The sequence below is a fragment of the Ostrinia furnacalis genome, unplaced genomic scaffold (genome assembly GCF_004193835.3).
Source record: "Ostrinia furnacalis isolate ACB-3 unplaced genomic scaffold, ASM419383v2 OfSCF4668, whole genome shotgun sequence".
NCBI lineage: Eukaryota > Metazoa > Arthropoda > Insecta > Lepidoptera > Crambidae > Ostrinia > Ostrinia furnacalis.
In genome coordinates, this window is record NW_021134907.1 from 20,804 (window position 1) to 45,488 (window position 24,685).

The 24,685-nt window shown below is 37.1% G+C and overlaps 2 protein-coding genes across 3 annotated transcripts; one reads left to right on the forward strand and one right to left on the reverse strand.

The window, feature by feature from the left end:
• The first annotated feature begins 2,547 nt into the window (after nucleotides 1-2,547).
• Plod (procollagen lysyl hydroxylase) lies at nucleotides 2,548-23,226 on the forward strand. 2 transcript variants are annotated; one of them, XM_028314334.1, is made up of 13 exons: nucleotides 2,548-2,725; nucleotides 10,401-10,632; nucleotides 10,853-11,028; nucleotides 11,245-11,412; nucleotides 11,505-11,701; nucleotides 11,783-12,036; nucleotides 14,568-14,792; nucleotides 16,686-16,827; nucleotides 17,683-17,865; nucleotides 19,050-19,154; nucleotides 19,313-19,459; nucleotides 21,091-21,205; nucleotides 22,480-23,226. In XM_028314334.1, the coding sequence occupies exons 1-13, from the start codon at nucleotides 2,575-2,577 to the stop codon at nucleotides 22,647-22,649; spliced, it is 2,265 nt and encodes a 754-aa protein (XP_028170135.1). In that variant the 5' UTR covers nucleotides 2,548-2,574; the 3' UTR covers nucleotides 22,650-23,226. The 2 variants fall into 2 exon arrangements, with proteins under 2 accessions (XP_028170135.1, XP_028170136.1); XM_028314335.1 differs by lacking the exon at nucleotides 2,548-2,725 and adding an exon at nucleotides 9,666-10,182 and having other exon boundaries at nucleotides 22,480-23,151.
• Nucleotides 14,822-16,672, reverse strand: LOC114359823 (immunoglobulin domain-containing protein oig-4). The gene is made up of 4 exons (XM_028314336.1): nucleotides 16,069-16,672; nucleotides 15,922-15,993; nucleotides 15,612-15,761; nucleotides 14,822-15,223 (listed from the first exon to the last, which is right to left on the reverse strand). The coding sequence occupies exons 1-4, from the start codon at nucleotides 16,177-16,179 to the stop codon at nucleotides 15,065-15,067; spliced, it is 492 nt and encodes a 163-aa protein (XP_028170137.1). The 5' UTR covers nucleotides 16,180-16,672; the 3' UTR covers nucleotides 14,822-15,064.
• Nucleotides 23,227-24,685: the final 1,459 nt, after the last annotated feature.

Below are 24,685 nucleotides of genomic sequence, written 5' to 3' on the forward strand. Positions count from 1 at the left end.
CTGGCTGTAATAAAAATGTTTTCCTAACGGGTTCTGTTTGTCCGAGACCGATACTATTGATCAGATTTAGCTGTCGGACTAAGTTTTTAGAGGGCATCATAGTCTACATTTGTGAAATTTTTGCAATTGTGAACACACGAATGCTTAGCAGCGTCTTTAGAGAATGCTTAAATTTTTAGATCATAATCTACAGACCATCTTAATGTAGGAACACGTTTCCAAGAAGAAAAGCCCAGCCAAGCAAAACCAATGGTCCACTAAAAAGTACCTACCTACTTTCACTAAACGCTTATTGTACTTTTTAAACATTGTTATGCAGTATTTTTTTCGTGTCCGTTTGCCTAGCGAAATTTTATTTCTATTCTTACCTCAAAAATTCGGCATCAAACATTTTCCAATAGTAAAATTGTCTTTTTCCCAGTTTTATTTTTTCTCTGGGTACCTACTCATGAAATTGGCCTTACGCATCTTTTTCTTATTCTACTAAGTAAGCAGTTTTTCAATAAGTTGTTATAAACATGAAATAAAAAAGCAAAGAACTTTGATTTTTCATATTTATCACATCCAACATTATTAGTTCATTAATTTCAGTATCGCTAGACTAGGACTATACTGGTCCTGATCACAGTTTTCGCACTTTATTCTGTTTATTGTACAAGCGGTAGTATTTTTCTTATTCTGTTTTCTTCGTGATTTAGATAAAAATTCAAATTCGGTTATGATATCGAATTCTTTCAAGTGTGTCTCTTCTTCGGTGAAGTTATTCAAATTATTTCCAATGTATAATCAATCACCAACAATTGGCATACTGATGTTTAGAATTCCAAGTGATTCTGATACAATTTTTGATTGATTTGTGTCGGTGTTATTCAATATTTTAGATGCGTAGTAGCAATAGTTGAGTTTGCTGTTGTATTTAAAATTCTGTTTCAGTCGTACTTTTTGATGTATTTAGAACATGGGTACCTAATTGTATTGGTCTTCCTTCCTTCTGGCACTATACGTCCTATTACCGGTATATGCCAACTCAGTATTTCTCCGAACGCCCTATTATTGCCTGAAAGTACTTACCTATTATGTATTCCGTGCCGAAAGTCACATTCCGCGAATGATATTTGCCCTGTATTTCCCTTTCCTTGAATGCCTCTTTTTCTGAGCGTCCATTTCAGTAATTTGCCGATTTTGCAAAATGTAACTTAAAAAAAAAACGTACTGAAGATCTTAGAAACAAAAGACGGTATAGGGGAACTTATAAAAATAATTTATTAACATAACATTTTGAACTCAATAATATTTCCTTCTAGGTAGGTAACAAAAAAAAATTTTTTTCTTCAAAATTTTTATTTTTAAACATGTTTTCAACTTTGTTTTAAATTTAAGGCGGAAGTAAATAATTCTTTTTAAAAATATTTTCCGATGCTCCCATTTTTCAAGTTGTTTAAAAGTTTATTGTATTTTTTATCGATCTGGATATCTTGAATTTTTCTATTTTTCCGGTTCAATGTTTCAAATTAACGGTTATTTATGATACTATCATAAAGAATAGTCATGCTACGCCGCCACTGGTTATTTCCCCTTTCGAAAAATGGCCTTGTTGTAATGGTAATACTCGCAGAAATCATTTCTGGTTTGTTTTGCTTCTATTGCTGAATTACCTCTGTCTTTGTAGATCTGTTAACTCTTGTGTTCCTTGTCTCCATGAACCTTGTTCAAATGTGCCAGTAACTGTGTTTTAATAATCTACGTCACCCCTTTGAATATAAAATCTAGTTTTTGTCAAATAGTTGTGAAGATGCAACAAGCCATTACTATCTTTCGAGCTTTGTTGGGTGCAATTTTTTTTTTTATATTTTGAACCATAAAATTTTAAAATAAAATTCAAAATAAAATTCTGAGCTAAAATCCCAAAAGCATTTTCAATAATTCTACGTGCTCGAGAAAGTCTATACTTAAAAATTCGTTTTTCATTTGTCAGTGCAGATCTATTAGGCTTCATAAAATTTGGCAATAGCTGGAATGCCTCATTACCAATAAATACACAGGGAAACTCTGTATTTGTACCTGGTAATGCACGTTTTTCAGGAATATTTAATTTTTTCTGAGATAAATATTGTATTTTATCACAGAAAACAAAACATTCCGGAAAAAATACGCATTTTTATTTATTTTACGTATTAATATATTTTTAATAAAATCAAAAGCTTTAATTTATTTAGTCCTTAATTCATAAAACTAGGTCAGGTACTTAATTAGGATTCTCATTCACACTGGAAAAGTCACATTTGCATGTAGAGTTCTGCATTAGTCTTCTCGCCAAGGTAAATAAATCGCTTAAATCTGCAACAAAGCTTGGCTTGATTTAAATGAGATTGACAATATACAGTTAGATACCTACTGGCTGCCAAATACAGGCGAAAAGAATTTCCAATTTTGACCGACACTTTCATTTCACGGTACGTTTTTTTTTTCGACTCGATAGCTAAAGAATGGCTCTCACATTTTCCGTTATAATCAATTTGATTGCTTCTGTCGGTCTAGCAATAGCAGTCGTAGTTCAGAAGCTTTAGGGAAAACATGCCTATTTTGGGACACCGGTGTTTTCCATTAAAATGTTGTTGTTGGGTTGTGGCTATGTTAATAGCTGTTCACACGGGCACGTCGACTCAAGAATTTTGTACCAAAGAAGAGTCCGGGGGTTGTGAACCAACCAACGTGTACCAAAAGGGTAAGCACAAAAATTATACAATAACGCTGACGCGATTTGCTTTGCGACTCACATGACTACTTATTGGAAAATTTCCATTTCCATTGGAAATGTGTTGGTAAATAGGTAGGTCTTGTTGCCAAAAAGCTATTTTCTCATGACTTTATTGTTCCGCAATTACAAAGTATTGTAATGATTCAAAATAATATTATTTTATTCTAAATTAGGGACTCTTTCAAATGAGACGTTTTCAGCCAGACGTTAATGTGTAGAACCGCAAAGGAAAATTGTATTTTAAGCTGCGTTGGAATAAAATGTTCGGAGAAATTGTCCTCCAAAGTGACCAAACTCTCTAACTTCTGTAGAGTTTTGTTTAAGAAAATTGCTATATAGTTAATTACTGGCTTGCTTAGATTAATTAATCTAAGCTGGCTTGATTATGTTGGAGAACATGGAACAATTATAGACCGGCGTTTTGTTTGAAAAACTTAGTTAAAAACTGAAAAAAAATGTGTTTATGTGTCAACGATCAAGACATACGAGTATTCTTTTTTGTTATTAAAGGGCGGGCGCTTTTAATTGAACAATGGTGGCAATGCATGTACTTGTAAATTCAGTGGGTATATTTTTTCCTGCCAATCAGTTAGTTCTGTTTCATTGGCCATGGTTGATTTTATTGCCATCTATTACTGAATGTAGGACGCTAACTTTGGTTAATTGATAATTGATTGCCGACGGACCATCTCTAATTTTCCATTAACATTTTTCCAACCGTAAATAATCCGTTGGTGAAATATTAATGACATTTTGATGGTGTACTTTTCTCCACAAGCACTCGAATGTATTTTGTCCGCAATAGTTAAATGCTGTTATAATTCTGATTGGCAAGGTTGTAAAGAACATGATGATTTACATCAGCTAAGTTTTTCATTATTTATTATTATAATTGATAACAAAACATTCATCGGTATTTGGATTCTCTGTTCCCAAATCTGCTAAGTAAGTAAGTAATGTCTTCCGAAAAATATCCATTGCTGGAACTATTTCTGCACGTACTTAACTAAACCAGTCCACATCTCAAAACGAGGAACGTGAATAGAGCAAAAAACAACCTGTGACTGTGCAGTTTTTTCCAGTGAAAGCAACATGCGCCAGGCCATAGTTTTTTTTATTCCCTAGTCTGAGGTGGGACGGTGCCACAATCAGAATAGGCAAATGGTGAAAGGAAGAGGGAGGTTACATGCTTTATTATTAATTTTGCTACTTGGGAATTTAAGCCGAATTCCAGAAGGAAATTGGCAGATAATTCGGGAGATTATCACAACGAGGAATACTGCTTGGAATCTTTGGGTGATCTTCTCAAGGAGCGACATTGTGCGAAGCGAGCGAATACAGTCAGATACTCTTTGTTCGAACGATTCCAAAATAAATTAGCGAGAGGTTGCGATTTCCTCAAAATGATTTGATTCTTTCTACTGAGCAGGTGTTCTGCGTCAATTTCTATGGAATGATATGATTGTGTTGTGCTAGACCAATGACAAAATAAAATGGTTTTAGCAGTTTCATGGCATGAGGTTCGCTTGAAGCATTTATTACTTGGCTAATGATTGGTTGACTTCTTATTCATTCATCGAACACGGCTCGTGTTCAGCAGTTCTTCTTTTATAACATTATGTTGAGTGAGCATTACAGTGCGAACCATTCTCTCCCACGTTCATATTTTTAGCTTCTGGGGCTTTAGTGCCTAGAAATGTGTTTGTTGTCCGATGCTCTTGTTTGATAACCCGTAAGCATCTAGAAGATTAGTACCTTCTCTAGGTACCTACCTATTCTACACGGGTCGCTTCTTCGTGTGATGAATCTCCCCTAACGCATTCGCACAGAGGAGAGATAGGAGAGCTGTTTACCTACTTAAAATTTTGCTAGTGATGCAAGAAACTCAAGTCTTAGAGTAGGCGCACACCGTTGATTTTTCGTCGGCCGATAGTTTAGTCGGGCAGTTGATTAGTATGGGCATGTATGGGAGTGCGCACACTACGCCGATTCGATTTGGCCGATTCTTCATTACAGTTTAAAATCGGGCACAACTATCGGCCAACTAAAAATCAACGGTGTGCGCCTACTCTTACTTATTATAAGCCCTTACAAAAGCACTCTACTTAATTTAATACGATTTCAGTGGGCAAATCTTTAGTAATAATTAGACTCAGTCGTTATAGTATAGGACTTAAACGACTCGAGCTGTTACTAAAGAACTCGCGCCTGAGTCGTCTTTCATTATTCAATACAGCTTATACAAGCTCTTGGGTCCAAATGCGAAAATGTAAATAATTAAAACAATAAAGTTAATAATCAGGCTTTTGTTCTTGTAACTTTTACATAATTATGTAGTTGTTTATGTTAAATATTTTTAAAAGTATATTAAACGACGTTCATCCACGACGCGACGATAGGCACATTGATGCCCATGCCACCATGCTTTGATTTCCTAATCTGTTCCTTAATTTATTTATTTATTTTTGTTTTTCTGTTTAATTGACTTATGAGATTCGCGACTCTAGACTCTAGAGTAGCGACTAAGGCGCGAGTAATTTTAGCCGTATACGAGGGGCGGCTGAAAAGTTTTGAGCCTAGGGTATTAAAAATGCCGATAGAAAAGTATGAAAAATACGTTTTTCTATTTAATCTCCCTCTACTACAACGGACTTCTTACATTTGTGTAAAAGAGCTTTTAACCCACTGAAAAAAAAATTCGCAATCTTTACCTTCGAAATGAGCCTTTAACGCCGCCTTTATTTCTTTGTCACTTAAAAATCTTCGTTTCTGGAGCTCTTTTTTCCAATTTGAGAATTAGACAAAATAGCTAAGGATTCGGACTAAACTTTGTGGTGGGTGATTAATTTCTTGAAATCCAGTTTTACCCGGGGCAAGCCTTGCAACTTGCGCGGTGTGCGCGAATTGTCTTGCAATAACAGATTTCCTTTCGCCAGTATGCCTCTTAATACTTCAACAACCACTTGACGCACTCTTATCAACAGTACAGCATAATAATCCCCGTTTATTGTAGTTTTTTTAAGTAGGTAGTCAATGAATAAAATTCCTCCACAATCCCAAAAATAGTGGATATGAGCTTGGGTGTCGATCGCTCCACTTTGAATTTCCGCGGCGGCGTTTTCCCTTTTGAATCCATTGCATTGACTCTTAATTTTGACTCTAGATCGTACTGCCGGATCTATTATTTATAAATAGTAACAATGTGAGAAAAAAAATTGTTAGGATTATGGCCAAAGATGGCCTAAAACTCCTGCGAAGTTGTGACTCGACGCTAGTTGTCGAGCGGCGTGAGCATTTTTGGCACCCATCGCGTGCACTCCTTTTCCATGTGCAAATGAGTATGAAAAATATCGCCGATACGTTCCTTGCTACTGCCTATGGCTTCAGCTATCTGTCACAGCTTAATTCGCTGATCTCTAAGAAGCAAGATTCTTTAAATTTTCATTATTTTACTCGTTAATGGCGAAATCTGGCCGCCCTGACTTGCGGTCCTCTTTTAGCGACTCCCTGCCATGCTTGAACTATCGGATCCAATCTTCCATGATAGCAAATGAAGGCCTAGACTCCCCATAAACTGTAGACATCTCCTCAAATGTTACCGTCAGCTTTTTGTTCCTCTTTTTGATGAATTTTATGACAACTGTGTACTTCAATTTCGTACATTGCGCGGATGATGAGAAGAATTAATTACTAAAAGCGTGATGACGCTAATGAAATGACACTTTGTACATATGTCATAGTCAAAGGTCGATATGCAGTCTCTTCGCGGAATGACTGGTCTATCCTAGGTTTGACCAAGGCCTTCAGGCAAACCCCGAAGTGAATTCTTATTTCGGCCTTTGACTAAGTCAAACCTAGAAGTGCCTAAACTGTTCAGTCAAACGCCGAAACTAAAATAATCTGTTTCGGGCTTTGCCTAGTGAATCCGAGAAACGACTGGCAAACTCGATCAAAAGTAGACGGCAAATAGAAAACCAGCCAAGTGCGAGTCGGATTCGCTCACGAAGAGTTCCGTGTGACTCTGTTGTTGTATGGGAGCCCCCCCTTAATTTTTTTAAAATTTTAATTTTGTGATTTACCTATTTTTAAAGTAGATACTTATGCAACTAAATATTATGTGAATATTTCAAGGGTTCATCTGTTTACATTTTAATATCAAGCAGAAAATTGCAACAAAAGTCACGATTGCTGAATTATTTATTTATTTTTAAAGTGAATAGAAAAATAAATATTTTGAGAATGATTCATGAGATACGAGTCTGGTAACAGACAACATTTAGCGAAGTCATAGTAATAGGGTCCCGTTTTAAATATTTATTCTTTAAGGTAACAGAACCCTAAAAATTAGTAATTTCAAGATCGGTCCAGAAACACTGACATAGGTACAACCGCAGTAAATAAGTTTAGTTACTCGTAGCTTCACCTAATGAGAAACCGACCGTAACGCCTATGCAATAAGTTCGAGATCTGAGTGAAGTATAGTTTAGTTTAAAGTCTATTGAGTTTCGACTAGTCAAACCCTGATTTCATTAAATTGAGTTTCGACGTTTGCTTAACCAAATTGGTTACTCCTAGGTTTGACTAACATTCTTTAGTCAAAGACCGAAATGTTTGGGCTTTGACTAAGACTTCTAGTCAGACCTGAGGATTGACTAGTCAAACCTAGGAGTGCCGGAACTTCGAGGTTTGACTATAACACATATACTAAGGAGGTTATTGGCTAATTAATTAAATTTAGCGCGAGCCAATAATAACACTTGAAGATACTTAGGCTCAAAACTTTTCAGCCGCCCCTCGTAAGCCATTTATCTGAGGTTAAACTACTAGGCCAGTAGAATTAAACACAAAAATTGATTAAATCGGAAATAATTCAAACAAAAGATTTACTTGCTTTAACGGCTTCATTGGTTGCCCATTAAGACTCTCCTAGGTTTTCGACTTCGACGGAGTTGTGCTTAAGTGGTGGGGGCCCCGGAAAGGGGCGCTTTTTCGGTTTTCCGGTTATACCGCGTAAAGGACTTACCCTATCGAAAAGTGGTCTTCCTGACGGTTGAAGGGCATTTAATCCTGCATTAAATAAGACCAAATTCATATGTTTTGAACAAACCGTTCTCGTGCAAATGTTCGGCAAAGTAGAAAATATGTGTATAATTAATTACCCTCTCCACGTCCAATGGCTCGTTACCCACAGGCTTCCAAGTCTTGAAAAGGAGCGCCTCAACCATTGTAACCCTATCAAGGCTTACGAGCTGGATGCGCCTATCCTTGTTCGTCCCAGCCGTTCCTTAACTGCGGTTGCTGCACCTCTTCCTGGCACTCACCTGAACGACTCTGTGTTACCTACTGTGGCTGCTCCTCTTCTTTGTATCCTCCTGCACGACTACGTTGCCTAGCCGTATGCCTGGTCTAAGGTTCGACGCCAAAAATCAACAACAACAAGTTCATATTAAAACGCTGAAGAGTTTTTTGTTTGTTTGTTTGAACGCGCTAATCTCAAGAATTACTAGTTTGATTGAAATAATTATTTTTGTGTTGAATAGCTCATAAATTGAAGAAGGCTATAGGATATATACAATCACTCTACGACTAATAGAGGCGAAGCAGTAAAGAAAAATGTTGCAAGCACGGAAAATAGTATTTAAACTATTTTCACGCGTACGAAGTTGATTTTGTGGCGTCGAACCTTAGACCAAGCATATGGCTAAGCAATGCAATCGTACAGGAGGGTACAAGGAAGAGGGGCAGCCACAGTAGGTAACACAGAGTCGTTCAGGAGAGTGCCAGGAAGAGGTGCAGCAACCGCAGTTAAGGAACGGCTGGAACGAACAAGGATAAGCGAATCCAACTCGTGAGCCTAGACAGGGATACGCTGGTTAAGGCGACCCTTTACAAGGCTTGGGAGCATACGGGTGACGAGCTATTGGACGTGGAGAGGGTCATTAATTATACACATATTTTCTACTTTGCCGAACATTTGCACGAGAACGGTTTGTCCAAAAAATATGAATTTGGTCTTATTTAATGCAGGATTAAATGCCCTTCAACCGTCAGGAAGACCACTTTTCGATAGGGTAAGTCCTTTACGCGATATAATCGGAAAACCGAAAAAGCGCCCCTTTCGGGGGCCCCCACCACTTAAGCACAACTCCGTCGAAGTCGAAAACCTAGGAGAGTCTTAAAGGGCAACCAATGAAGCCATTAAAGCAATAAAATCTTTTGTAGGAATTATTTCCGATTTAAAAGCTAATTCTACTGGACTATACTTCGACTCAAAAAATTAGTCTTGAGTTTTAGTTTTTTGACTTCAGGACTTGAGAGTTAAAAGACTAGTCTAGTCGTGCGTGAGGCTCCAAAACCAAGTCCAGTCGTTTTTAAAGGCCTTCAAAGACTTGAGTTTCTTGCGCCAATTCGACTCATGGTTGGCTAATTTTTAATTTAGTTATGAATTGGACATTCATTGCATCATATTTTTATCTTAGAGATGTTCAAAGATTTTGTTTGAAATGTTTCGATATTAAAATTGGAAATTATTAATAATGGACCGATTAAGTAATAATATATCTAATCGATTGTACTTATTGCGATGTAAGCAAAAGCTCATATTGCGATGAATAAAAAAAATACGTTACATTTTCACCATTCCGTTTTATCCAAAACGGATCAATCAATCATATTTTTGAACCATTTTAATAGAAAATTGCATAAAGTATGAAATCGCCAAAATCATTTCAATATACCTAATAATTATGTGCTATTAACAATGTTAATACTTATTGTATTTAAAAACATATTGTTTGATATAAAGATCCGATACAATGTGATGATGATGCATGCAATCGATTATTCGATTAAGCGATGTGTCATCAACGACGAACATCACTATTATAATTTTGACATCTGACGTTTCAGCTGTTTATGTTTCATTGATGTTGTGGTTGTGATTGTGATACGCTCGTCGCTAACTAAGGCATTGGGCATTGTCCAGCCAGCCCGTCAGTGTATTGCCGGTCTGCATTAGTGTGAACACACTGAATATGTGCTTTTGTGTGATCATTAGAAGTATCATCAATGAAATGTAAAACCATATGTGCATCCGAGGTGATCTCATTATTTGAAGTAGCGCAGTCGAGATCCAGTATTTAGAGGAAGCGTCTAGCTTTATCACAGGGCGGCCCGGGTAGGGAGTGGTGGGACGCAGTATTATTACTCTGAAAACTTATCGCTTAGGAAGTGAGAACGCGTATCTGGAGCAGGCTCGGGCAATAAACGAGTCTTTCTTTAGCCGAGCGTTGTATTAAACAGCACATAATTTATGTGCCAGTGTACGAAAGTCCATTGAACCGCGTACATCATGGATCAATCTGGAAAGCTTTTACAATTAATCACTTTACTATTTTTATTTGTCTCACACAGTATAGCCGTTGGTAAGTTTGAATGTAATATTTCTTTTAAACTACCTATGTAAAAAGCTGGCGAATTTCTTTTATAACTATTAAGTTTTCATTTAGTATGATGATGTACTTAAAATAACTATAATATTGCTAAGCCCTAACATTGTAGGTCTTATAGGTAGTGATAAGTATTAATTTTAAGCTTACCTTAAGATGAGTAACATAGTGATTGTAATTTTTTTTCTTTACAGAAGATATTAAAGTTATTACTGTTGCCACTGACGATAACCATGGACTGCAGCGGTTTCTAAGATCTGCCAAAGTTTATGGAATTGACGTTGAGGTGTTGGGAAAAGGCAAAGAATGGTCTGGTGGTGATATGAATTATGCTGGAGGTGGCCAGAAGATAAATCTTCTCAAGGAGAAATTGTCAGAATTGATGAAGTTGGAAAATAAAAATAAAATCATTCTGTTCACCGACAGGTATTATTCTGTTTTAATGTGTTTGATTGACATCTCATTTAACAGCATAGTAATTCAATGTAATATGATCTTGTTGTAAGTAAGGGCATAATGCATCCTCTGTAAAATCTTTAAATTTTTTTTAATGTATATTTTCACTATTATTAGGAAGAGATCAATCTAATTTAAACTTAATTATCAATATGTAATATTGTGGACATTGTATTAATTTCTGTTTTAGCTATGATGTCATGTTCATTGCATCATTAGAAGACATTGTGAAGAAGTTCAAATCATTCACTGATACTCGTGTACTGTTCTCGGCTGAACAGTTTTGTTGGCCAGACAGTAAATTAGCCGCGCAGTATCCCAAGACTGAAGTAGCAAATCCATATTTAAATTCTGGCGGAATCATAGGTAAGTATTAATTAAACATTCAACTTTTTAGCATAGCATGAAAAATGTTTGAACTTTGCATAATGGTCTCTAACAATAACAGTACCTACTATAATAATATTTAAAAACTGCCCATTGTCTTATGAAATGACATTTGATGTCAAGAAAAATATTGTTTTAACAAAGCCTTTGGAGATAGTAATAAAACAATTATTATTTTCACCCTTTTGTTTTCAGGATACCTTTCTGAATTGTTTGAAATTGTAAGTCATAAGCCAATTAAGGACAAAGATGATGATCAATTATATTATACCAAAATTTACTTGAACAAAGAATTGAGACAAAAGCTAAAAATATCTCTTGATCACAACTCTGCAATATTTCAAAATCTAAATGGAGCTTTGTGTAAGTATAATGTTCTGAAATTATAAATATTTTGTCATATTGGTAAAATGTAAGACAACAATTATATTGTATCTTAAAAATTTCATGTACAGCGGATGTTCAATTAAAAACTAACACAACAGAAGATTGGCCCTATTTAGAAAATGTTGCTACCAAAGAAAGACCCCTGATTGTACATGCAAATGGACCTTCAAAGTTGACTCTTAATAACCTGGGTAACTATCTGGCCAAGTCATGGTCCATCAAAGAGGGGTGTGCGTTATGTAAAGAGAAAAGAGTTGAACTAAAGGTAAATTCTCTTATTTTATGCGAATTTCAGTTTATTTCTTGCATTTGGACTTTTGATCACTACTGTCTGTTTTTCATTTAGGATAACGAGCTACCTAGTGTGATGTTGGCAGTCTTCATTGAACAGGCCACGCCATTTTTAGAGGATTTCTTACAACAGCTAATTGACATAGATTATCCAAAAGGAAAAATCCACCTTTTGCTTAGGAATAATGTAGAGTATCATGAGACTGAAGTAGATGACTTTTTCCAAGCTCACTCGAAGGAATATGCCACAGCTAAGCGTATAAAGCCAAGCGATTTCATCTCTGAGGCTGAAGCAAGAAACATTGCCAAGTAAGAATTTAATATCATAATACATGACTGTGCTTTTATCAGATCTTTTCGCACCCTTAATAATATAGGGGCACAACTCAAAATTTTTGGTTTTTTACTTTTTGTACTAGAGAGGCATATTTTCGTCAGTTCTACAAGATGGCTTTCACAGAAATCGAAAACAATGATCAGATTAAAGAGTTCTACATTTTGTGCCCCTTCCATACTTTCATCTATCTTCCCGCTAGAAGGGCTGAATCAGAGACATGCCGATATTTGTCGAATCCGGCCCCCGCGACTGTGGTCCAATTTGGAGTTGTGCCTTTGTGTGACAAACTTTTAAGTAAGTGTTAGTGAGCTAAGTCTAATTAATTCCATATATTTCTAATAATATGTTACATTTTCATTTTTATTACATTGATAAAGTCCCGTTAATCATAGAAAATTATAAAATATAACTTTAACTTTAGTTAGGCGGACCATGGATGGGTGTTTGTAGTTAAATTTATAACTCTCCTATAAAAGTAATTTGCTTCTTGGTATTAATTTTCATACCTATTGGTTGATTAGGAGCCTATAGAATGTTTTATCGCGATGCTAAGAAATAAAGCGGTGGTTATGAAATACTTCCCGACAAATAAACTAATGATTTATAAAATAAGAGACATACCTACGTGTTAAGGCTATTAACGTTCGCTCGGGGCTCGGGTTGGCTTTTTTCTTTGTTTATTTCATGAATAAACGCACTAGTCAGCCAAAAGGTGAATTACTTTAATATGTTAGTGTTATAATTTATAATTATATTCTTTAATTTATTACGGTCACATAAATTGATGCTAATTAATCACTCAGATTCTGAGGACTGAGGATACATCGAATTTATTTTAAAATTATCTTTTCACGTATTAAGTTACTACAATTTTACTGATCAGCTATTAGACCTTGAAATTTTCAGTTTGTCTAAATTTAAGTCTTAAAGTGCTTTTTGTCTTAAAAAATATGAGTTCGTAATGAAATCTTGTGTTAACACCACTAACAGTTTTTATTAAAATGTTTCAAATATTGTACACAAAAGCAAAGAAAAAAGATCACGGAGTTTGTGATAACAAACCAAGCATACTTTGGGATAAAAATTGTACAAAATAATAAATATTGGGTGTCCAATAACGTCGTAAATATTGTGTACCTAGACTCTTTGCAATACTGAAGTCAAGCAAGATGTAAAGGGCTTCTATTTGGAGGGCCAAAGATATGTATTGAGCTTTCTAATCACTAAAATGATCAAAAGCAAAATGATGATGAGTACGGAAAAATTAAAAGCAGCTATCTTCGATGGACTGCAAATCCGTGCTCTTATAAAATACTGTATTTGTAAACCATATAACACAAATTGAATCTGAAGCATGGCTAAGGTGCTTTAGTAGTAAAATATTTTTTGGGGAATGTTAGAACACCAGAATGGATAATATATTCTTGTGTTCAAAATTGGTTGCTAAAATCCTTCAAAAATTACAGACGCCAATTTGAGTATTAAATTGTATTTTTACAATAGCCATTTGAACTGATTCCCACATAATGTGGGTGATTATAGTAAGGGACAAGGAGAACGGTTCCTTCCACCAGGACAGCAGGATAGTGGAAAAAAGATACCAAGGTACTGGCTGTTGGACTTTAATAAGTGATTATCCTGAACAAATCCATAACAGAAAACCTTACAGAAAAAGTTTTTGTAGGTTTTTTCTTTATTTGATGAAAAGCATATTTTTTATAGGGTAAAAGTCGCTATCTATCTAAGTAAAAATATTTTGAATGCATAAAATTAGTATTTTCATGTCGTTTTTCTCAGAGAAATAGCTAATAGTCTTTATTTTAATCTAATTCGACATATCTAATAATTTTCTAGTATTCAGCACCCTACTCTTATACTGAATTGGCTATAAGCTACTATACCGCACAATAACTGTCCCCAATGTTATTGGGCGTAAATCAATATAAAAATCGAATAATACACTTATTTTTAAATATTAGAGAGCAATATTAGGGAATATGACATATAAAACAACTCAGCCTAAGGATTAGATGGGCACAAGTACAAGTAATACCCAAAATCACAACAACAGAAATAGTAAAATAAAGGCCTAACTTTGAAATATTTTTTTAAACAATTTTTTTTAATACTCATAATCAATATTTTCAAAAATGTCTTATGTCAAATTATATAACACATACCAGTGATGAAGTATGCTTAATTTGAAAGTTGTAGCTGATAAAATAAAGATTTTAGAGCCAATTATGTAAAAAACCGCGATCCGCCGATTGGTTTTTTGGCTTTTCCCAAAAAACTGAATTTTGGAGTTGTGCCCATTCATTATTAAGGGTGCGTTTTGTTAAGTACTATATTTCGTATAAGGAAATTATCATTACTATGTAAGGCGTATTTTGTTTATTGTCTGAATGTGTAAAAAATTGGCTCATTTAAATTTTAGTGTTTAGTGATGATACTATGATCGAAGCACTGGAGGAACCTAATATTGTGCTCTCACTCTCTACAGAGATCGGTGCATCAACAGCGTATGCGACTACCTGTTTGCCATCGACAGTTTATCTCGGATCAAAAGTAACACATTGCGCCATTTACTGTCGTCGGGGTATGACGTCATAGCACCCATGTTAGTGAGGCCAGGTCAAGCATGGTCAAACTTCTGGGGGGCCATAAATTCCGCTGGATTTTATGCCAGGTCTGCAGATTACATGGACATCGTATATCATGTAATCAGGTGAGGTTTAGCATGTATTAATCAAAATACATTATGTCATCTATTTTTCCTGCATTATTTATACATTAACATTCTTTTTTCCTGCTCCTGGATGTAGGGGTCAGTAAAACATTGATAAACAAAAATTCAAGGATAATAGACTTTATTTTTAGAGCAATAATGAATTTGAGTGCCGGTTAAACTTGATATGAAACTTAACAGTTATCTACTTAATGCATGTGCTCTTTACTGACATAAATAATGTGACGTGCTGTGATTGTATGTTGTATGTGTTAATCAAATGCTATTGAGAAGTCGGTCTTGAATGAGCGTCGATCTATAGAGTACATGTTGTCCGCCGTGCACTCGTACACCCCCGCGTCCATCTGAGTCGCGGGATCGATTTCAATCTTGGACTTGACGCGGTCATCTCCGATAGGCCACTCGTGGATCTGTAAATTTTAATATGATATGCTGGTTATATTTGTTGTCATTCTTATTAAATTCTTGCTTACAATCCTTTTTTTTACGAACTGTCACAAAACTCTTTTCACGTTTCACAAGATATGGTATATAAAAAAGAAAGTCAATCACAGTTTTCTCATAATATCGATTTCGTAGAATTCAATACTTAAACATAACATCCTTTATGTAGTGTGTGATGTAATGGACACACCATTGAGCCAGTGAATTAAAACGGTATATAAACTAACTGGTGTTGTTGTCGCCGAGATAGATACAAATGGGTGGCATCAATTAAATTACTGTCCGCCAAGATTCCAACGATACCTAAACATAGTAGGACAATGGAAAGTTTTTAACATTAAAGTGTTTACTTACATGTAAATAGTGGTGCGCAAATATCTCAACTCCGTCTTTAAACCACGTAATGTGTGGCCGAGGAGAACCCTTTGCGATGCATAAAAAAGCAATTTTATGCCCCAACACATACTCGAGGTCAAAATGAGATGCAAGTAATATTTTGGCTCCCTGAAGTATAGACAACATGTTTTAGCATTAGTATTTAAAAATCTTTGAATTGTACCGACTTCCAAACGGCATTCGCTATAGCAACGACTTATAGTCTAAGATATAGGTAAATAATACTTGTACTATAATAATGTATTACAAAATCAAGTGGCAGACTTACATCATTGTTATTGTAATACTGATCTGATTCGGGGTCTCTATATTTTCCAGTAATGGGCAAGCCTATTTGCACCTAAAACAGATGGAGGTTTAGTAAACATATTGCTGTAGCACGATCTTCAATGGTTCGATATAGAGATGTGGATACCTTAGACTTGGTTCTGCTCCTTGTTCGGCCGCGCCTTGCATCTACGAGGCCGGCCAGGAGCAGGCAAGCGATCAGCAGCGCTAGGAACAGTTGGCCTCTCGGGAGCAACATTAGTGCAGGTGTTGCGGGCGGCTGACGATCACACGTGGCCCACGAGCCCTCTCTTAGGTATGGTCTTGTGCGGGCTCCGAGTGCAACTGGTGTTGTCGACGATTCCTGCCGCGCCAATCTTTCAATTGGCTAATGATAGAGGTGATCGCAGGAGGGCCCTTGTCTCCCCCTATCTGATGTATGGCACTCGTCATTTCCTGTTTCATTTCGACGACTGTTAAATTACAACGCAGCGCAATACAATAAAATAAACCTATTTTTATATTTAAAAAAATACGAAATCGATATTTTTGACAAATGTGAGTTGAAATGGCAAATTCTCCTATGACATACATACATAGAATACCTACAAATCAATAGGTACATGAACTGTATTACATAAATAATTTATTCAGATGTTTTTCTTAAATTAAAACCACAAAGGTTATCATCGGCTACTGACTTTTAATCAGTTATGTGTAACGCTCACCCACATCCGTAGATAGTAACTTATGAATGTTTTTCAGAGGAACATGGAACGTACCATTTATCACAAACTGCTACCTGGTGAAGATTTCTGTGTTTCGGGTGCCAGCAGCCAAATCTATCACTTACTCCAAGGAGGATGTGGATCCAGACATGGCATTTTGTACAAGTCTAAGAGAACATGTGCGTATAATACAAATTACAGTAATACAATATTCAAAACTTGAAAACAAAAATTTGATAAGCGTTAGAAGCACATTTAATGAGCTTCATTTTTTATCAACTAAAATGTTCAGATTCATCATATCTAATAGTTTAATGCAAAGATTAAATTAGTTCGATAGATGTATCAACTTTTTAGTCATAATTTTATTTAGATGCATTTTAATCACAATTACCAAGTAGTTAGCTTCTTTGATTCGTGATTGAATTGCATTTTACGGCGTCAAAAAAATCGCACCTCCCGCGACAAACGTTTTCAAACGTATGCATCCCCACTGCCCACCTATATTGGTATCATTTGAAAGCCTAGTTCTAAACTTCATATCATTAAAGCATTAAGTGAAAGGTTGGTACCCCAAAATGTATCTTTAGAAGGTTCCTTCTTAAAGCGACAGTTACCTTTTATGGTTAAAAATTGTTAAATTGGGATTAATCGCTATAATATCTGTTAAAGAGGATGACGATTATTCGCTTTTATAACCACAAAAATTAGTCTTATTGGTCCCAGAGGTGAGGGGCAAAATTGGCTTTTTTCAAGACACATTTACGGCCCCTGTTAATCGCTTATTAAAAAAAATGTGTTTTTCTGTTTATTTATTGGGCTTTTAAAAACACCAATATTAGTCGAGCACCGTGTTTGTGCACCGCATATTTAAAGCTATTGTCACGGGAGGTGTGATTTTTTGGACGCCGAGTGTATTCGCGTGTGGGGCCTAACAAACTCTAAAACATTTGTATACCTACATCTTGACACGTGTCTGACCGGTATAAAACATGCTGAGCTGTCTCGTTAAATACTATGAATTACCGCACCAGGGTATATTCATGCACGTCAGCAACGAGCTGGACTTCGGGCACCTCGTGAACCCGGAGAGCTATGACATCAGCCGCACCCACCCGGACGTGTACCAGCTGTTCGACAACAAGATCGAGTGGGAGGCGCGCTACCTCCACGAGGACTACGCCACCAGCCTACAGGAGGGCAACAAGCCGTTGATGGTAAGCATTGCAGTAGTGTGCCTTTGATCTCTACGTGTACTCGTGAATCCGGAGCTATGGCTTTTGTACTTAATATGTAATAATTATTACCAGTTTTTATTTATAGAAGAAATATAAGCGAGTATTTTTCTTTCGCTAGAATGTAAGTATTATAAATCTGTACCCCCAGTGAAAAGGGATCTAACTCGACTTAGATCAAAATTGACTTTATAACATAATGTGAATCTCTGAAAAATTAGCTATTTTTGTATCTAATCGGTATGTTTCTACGACGTATAGAAAAGAAAATAATTTTGTGCCAAATGATACAAGTAAGGCTTTGTGAACCAATTTTGAGTTTTCTTTCGTGTATATTGATACATGTCTACTTTTAACAAAGTGTACCGGAGGCTTCTTTCAATTTTTTATTGTGTCAAGAGGTACGACTCGTGTTACTACTTTTTACACGATTGAAGTTGTTCAGATTGAATTTGTGATTAACAATATAAGATGACTCATATTAATATACACAAAAAAANTTACGAAAAAACTACATGCTATATTTCCCAAACTGGCACACTGCCTAATTATATCTAACATTACCTTTCACCTAAAAAATATTTCACCAAGTTATCTATAATAGCGACGAAGCAGGATTTTTTTTAACTTCAAATGCGATTTCCCAAAAATCACCATTTTCGACTTAACTCCGTTTTCACTGGGGGTACAGAAATAATTATTTTTTTTTACACTAATTATTATAGTGTATTAATTTTGAAGTATATCTATAGTAGGTACACATATAGCCTAGCTAGACGAATTGATGTTATGGACAAATTGACACTAATGGTCCATTTGATTAACTAGACGAAATTATACTGGTCGTTTTGATACTGGTGGTTTGATACTGGTGGTTTGATACTTGTGGGGTTACCTTATGAGCAGAGTATACTCTAAAAATCCAAAAACTGCAGCATTCATACATCCTAAACCGCCTGGCATGCCCCATCAGCTGTCCTTTACAGATGCCATACCATAGTAAACGATAGAATGTTAGTTAACGATGATAACAGAAACAAAATTACTGAAAGCACCAATCAAAGTATCTTTGTGACGTTTTAGTGAAAAACTTTTGTCATGTTAAGTTATAAAATTGATTTAGTTGCAAGCTCATCATTGAACCGTTGTAATTTTTGTTATTCTAGCCATGCCCAGATGTCTACTGGTTCCCGCTGATGACCAAACGGTTCTGCAATGAATGGATCGAGATTATGGAAAACTACGGACAATGGAGCGACGGGTCTAATAACGTAAGTGTAAATTATAAGATTATGATTGATGACTGATTTGGTGATATATTATTGTCAAGTTTCAATTCAATTTTTGTGTGATGAATACTAAATATCTATCCATCCTCACTCATATTAGTGACAGATGGTGGATATGAAGCTTGCTTTGTTTTACGCAGGATAAGCGCCTCGACAGCGGTTACGAGGCGGTGCCGACGCGCGACATCCACATGAACCAAGTCGGCCTGGAGCGCCATTGGCTGCAAATCCTCAAGGAATACGTGCGACCGCTGCAAGAGATGGTCTTCACTGGATATTACCACAACGTGAGTTACTACTTGGCCACGTTTTATTTCACACGTGTATTGGCGACTGTTAAAATACATTCATTTGTATGAAACTGCATAGTTATCTATGGATGCTAGGATGTCTACACGTTACAAAATAAAAAGTTTTCCTCGCAGAAAGAACATTGAAAGACGAACTATCGATATTTACGCCGGTATTCACAAACGATGCTTGCGTGAAGCAGCAAATCGAACGCACAGCGTTGAATAGAGCTCTTTGATTGGTTCATATGTCACCCTGTCCTGACTGCACTGTGAGACCTCATAGTAATGTTTGTGAATACGGGCGTTACTTACTAGTCGAGTAGTGAGCTTGAGAACATGGTCAACCAACAATCACCCGTTGTCTCATATGTCGGTGGCTAAAGAGTTGTGCCACAAATCTGCTATAAAAGTACACAATGAAATAACTTAAACTTTAATGGCAGCTACCGAACCTATACTGCCTTCAATTTCTGCTCTAAGAAAAATTAAATCTGAAGCTAGACAAGAACGTGTAGGTAGGTGCCCTCACCTATCATTCATCGTCATCGTTTCATACTCGACCTCATTCTATCAACCATCGTCACGGACAGTCGCGGAAAAGAAATCGCACGACAAAACGTCAGGTGTCAGAAGAACTCTGTACATTTTTCATTGTGAAATATTTTATTGAAGTCTTGCAATGCATATGAACTCTACTCCTTCTTTCCTTGGGGTGGTTCCATACGATCCACCTCCCAATTGGTGACTCCGATCAAACATTTTAGATGAGCGCTCAGGAAGATCAAGACGCAAATATTATAACCACGCGCCACGGTGTTAGATACAATGGAAGATGCCGATCTACTTCCCAGCAAGGGCTTACGTTACTGGCACCTGAGACATTCCGAGTCGGCATGACCCCCGTTCTGGCCAGAAAAACCCCCAATATTATGGTTTTTACACATCGAAAGTCTGTTTGCAATGGCGAGAATTACCGACGATATTAAAAAGTATTACTACGTACTTTCACACCTTGACCGTCAATTTACTGTCGAAGTTGAGGACATAATCACTTCGCCACCGAGTAGGGGAAAGTATGAAAAGATAAAACCCAAGTTGATCAAGAGGTTATCTTGTCCAGCGAAAGGAAAGTGAAGCAGATTTTACAATCAGAGGAAATTGGCGAGCGCAGGCCCTCGTAGTTCCTACGACATCTGCAGTATTTAGCCGGCCCTAACATACCTGAAGACTTTCTTCGTGCAATTTGGACGAGTCTGATACCAAACAATAAAAAAAAAACGTTAACCATATGCAAATCCTATTTTTTCACTTTACACTATAGCTAAAACTTTATCTCGTGACAATATACATACTATTATGATGCCAGTTTATGATCATGATTATTTAGTTTTTAAATTGTGACTTTTACCGTTTGACGGGTCAATTGTCATATCGACGAGCGAAAAGGTCATCGTATGATCGCTGTCCACGACTGGACGCTTATTTATATTGCGAAAACTGCGTTTAGATTTATTAGGTTGCTGCGATTATAGTTATTCGATAGCAATGGCTGTTAGAAAATTAAATCTTATTGTCGCCGTGAACGTAGTCTACTAAAGCAAGTTTCATTACTGTTGTTTTTGCAGCCTCCGGTGTCTATCATGAACTTCGTGGTGCGCTACCGGCCCGACGAGCAGCCCTCGCTACGGCCGCACCACGACTCTTCCACCTACACCATCAACTTGGCCCTCAACACCCCGAGTAAGTAAAAAAAAATAAATAAAAAACCTTTATTCAACCAAGTTAACAACTTAGACAACATTGCTAGTGGTCCCCAAACTAGGTAACACCTGTCTCTTGGGGACTGGAGTACGAGGCTTGAAGTTAAATGGCGTTGTAAATGCACTTTATACTAGTAACAAAAAATAAGTAAATAAACACAATTTAAGTTTGAATTTAAGTTTGAAAAGCCACCTATGCCATCGCAAACACAAAAAAAAACCCAATAATATGCCCAATAAGAAAGTCTTTATGTGTAGGAGACTAGGAGTGTGTGTTTTATGAGAGTGTATGGGTGTGTATATATTATTTATGTGTGCGATATTGAGTGTATATGATGTGAGTGAAGCCATAATGTAGTAGTAGCAGTACCTACTACATATTATCTCATCTACATATATATATATATATACATCGTCCATTTGCGACGACAGCGTGACATCTTCAATTAGATAAAATTAGATTAGATTAAAGTGACGGCAACGATTAACGGGACTATCCCCACCCTCTCGTTCCCACAGCTACAACTCATGTGCAGTACAAGAATAAAGATCAATTTTTTGCCGTGCGAAAATTAAACTGTCATTAGACCAAAACGCACCAATCACATTCCCATACATTTTGTGCACCAATTCTTATTTAAAACGTCACGTTTTGTGTGATATTTTATTTGCCATAAGATTCTGGTAGACCTATAACTTTTTTGTATGAAGTTCTGTATTTGTTTTTGTTACTTACTCAAATCACTATAACAGTAGTTGACACAATTATTGTAAATATATTGAAATTATAGCTTAAATTGTAGTTATATCATCTCCAGTTAATAGTTAAAATACAAAGGAACTAGTGAGAAGAAACAGTTCCGCTAGTTCCAGTAAAAATCACACGGAACTAATGAGAAGAAAAGGTTTCACTAGTTCCAGCGGGACTATTTCCACGGGACCTAGTGAGAAAGAAGGCACATCGAAGCGCAAGCAGAGTTGTTGCGTTTTTATTGTACGCACGTTTGGTGATTCGTAGTAATGGAAACAGATATCAACCCCGAAGAATTGATCACACTAGTTCAGGAAAAGGTGTCGACGTCCATCGTGTACAGTCGCCTCCCGTAGAGTGAAAATGGCACCAAGCAGCTTAAGTCGGGCCGACAACCGATTTAAGTGTGAACAGAGGCGCCGACAACCGATTAAAATCCGGGCCCGACACCCGATAAGTGAGAACGAGCTCTTAATGTTTCAAGCGTCAACTGTTTGTTTCAGACGTGGACTACGAGGGCGGCGGCTGTCGCTTCCTCCGCTACAACTGCTCGGTGCGCGACACGCGGCCCGGCTGGCTCCTCATGCACCCGGGCCGTCTCACACACTTCCACGAGGGGCTGCGGGTCACCAAGGGCACCCGCTACATCATGATCTCCTTCGTCGACCCGTAGACTTCCGTCAATCACAGAAGCTGTCCTGATTGGCTTACGTAGCGCTATTAAATATTATTATGCTAGTTGACATCACCAATCAATCGCCTCTCTCATATACCGAATCTCATGAGTAACAAATAGAAAATTTGGTCTATACTTCTCACACTAGCCAGATTGACTCTTTTGAGCTATCAAAATGCCTGACGTCAAATTTTACCACCACAACTGACTTACTTATTTCACGCTCAATTGAAATTGAAAGTATTGATTTACGGTGTCAACTACACCCTTGTTACTGTGCTCTCGCAACGACTTGCCTCAATCAGGATGACGTCTCTCGGAACACGCGTCTCTATGCCTACACGGCGTATCAATTAGCTAATATTTACTCACTTTTATTTTTGTATAAGGCTAGTTATTAATACTTCTAATGTAGAAATCATTACAGTTATTCACTGGCAGGAAAAACGGGACGACAGTAATTGCATTTACAGTAGATGTATCGCTTGTTGTAGTAAAACCAAAGATAATACTCTAACCATCTGCCAATGTATTCTGATATAATTCTTGTGACAAATAAATTATTGGTTTACAATTTTGTTGTGTTTATTTACCATAAACTCCAAGTTTTCCGGACCCAATAATTTGATACGTAAAATCTCAATAACTGGTGAGAACTAAGTATCTACACTCGCGAGCAAAAGTATGGAATCACATGAAATTGTTTCCACGCGATCTTGTGTACTAATTTGCTAGTAAAAAAAGTGGCACCATTTTATTTTTTTATTAAACTTTTAACTTTAAATTGATACCAAATTCATTTAAATCACACCAGTATTTTTTTAAAAGATATCCCGGCTGATGTGAAGAAGTAAGGAAAAAGACATGTATCAACTGTTTGATACGTCGCGCGTTCCGGCCTATTTACCCCCTATAAAAGCACGTGTTTTTGGATTTTTGTTTTCACACGTTGATCCATACACATCTCCGCTTCTTTTGACACTTTACCTGGGATTTTACACCTACAGAAGCAGCACAAATCGTTGCACTATTGCAAGCAGGGCTCAGCCAGCGGGCTGTCGCACGTCAGCCCACATAAGCCAATCCTGGGTTTCGAAAGTTTTAAGACGCTTTCGGGAGACTGGTGGCTTCCAGAAGCGTCTGACCAAGTTCTGAACAGCGCCGGTGCACATCGCAGAGGGATGACCGTTTTATCATGCACAGGCGCAAGCAAGATTGATACGAGACCGCGAGTTGTATGGTCGGTACCTACGGGTCACAAGCTAATGGGGTAACACCAAAAAGAATGGCTTTTCGAACGCATTATGGGAGCAGCTAGGGATTGCATTTGGAAGGAACTAAATTAGTTGGTTTATACTAAATTCAGGGACCACGGGTATAATAATTCCCGTGGTACCTGTTGCGTCCGCGACGGCCGCCTTCTTGGCTGCGAGCACTGGCCAGTAAGAATTTTTTTTCATCGACGAAGATCGTTTTTTCTTTTTCGCCTGTCCTCTTATTGTTTTGTCTAACTCGAATAAGTAGTAATAGTAGCCCCGAAACCACAAGCGATTCCATGCTCTGTGCCCGAAGCGCACTTAACCACGAGACTAACGCCTGTATTCACAAACATTACTATGAGGTCTCACAGTGCGCAAGGACGCACAGGGTGACACATGAACCAATCACACGCGCTCTATTCAACGCTATGTGTACGATTTACTGCTTCACTTAAGCAAGCATTGTTTGTGAATACGGGCGTCAGACCTTCAGCGGGCCACTACAGTACCTTCCAGGGACTATCACAGGGACCATGGGAAAAAAGGGATTAGTGTAGTGACCCTCAAATTAGGCTATCTGTTGCCGAGATATCACGCGAGTTAGGGGTGCATGTGAGTAAATTTCACAAAAATGACATTCTTATGAATAGATACTGTCACGATTATATTTAGCCGATGACATGTTTCTTCATTCGCTACATGCAGAGACGAACGGTGTATTTATGGATACGCAGACATGAGGAAGGTGGAGATGAAACGCTGAGTGACGTCCTC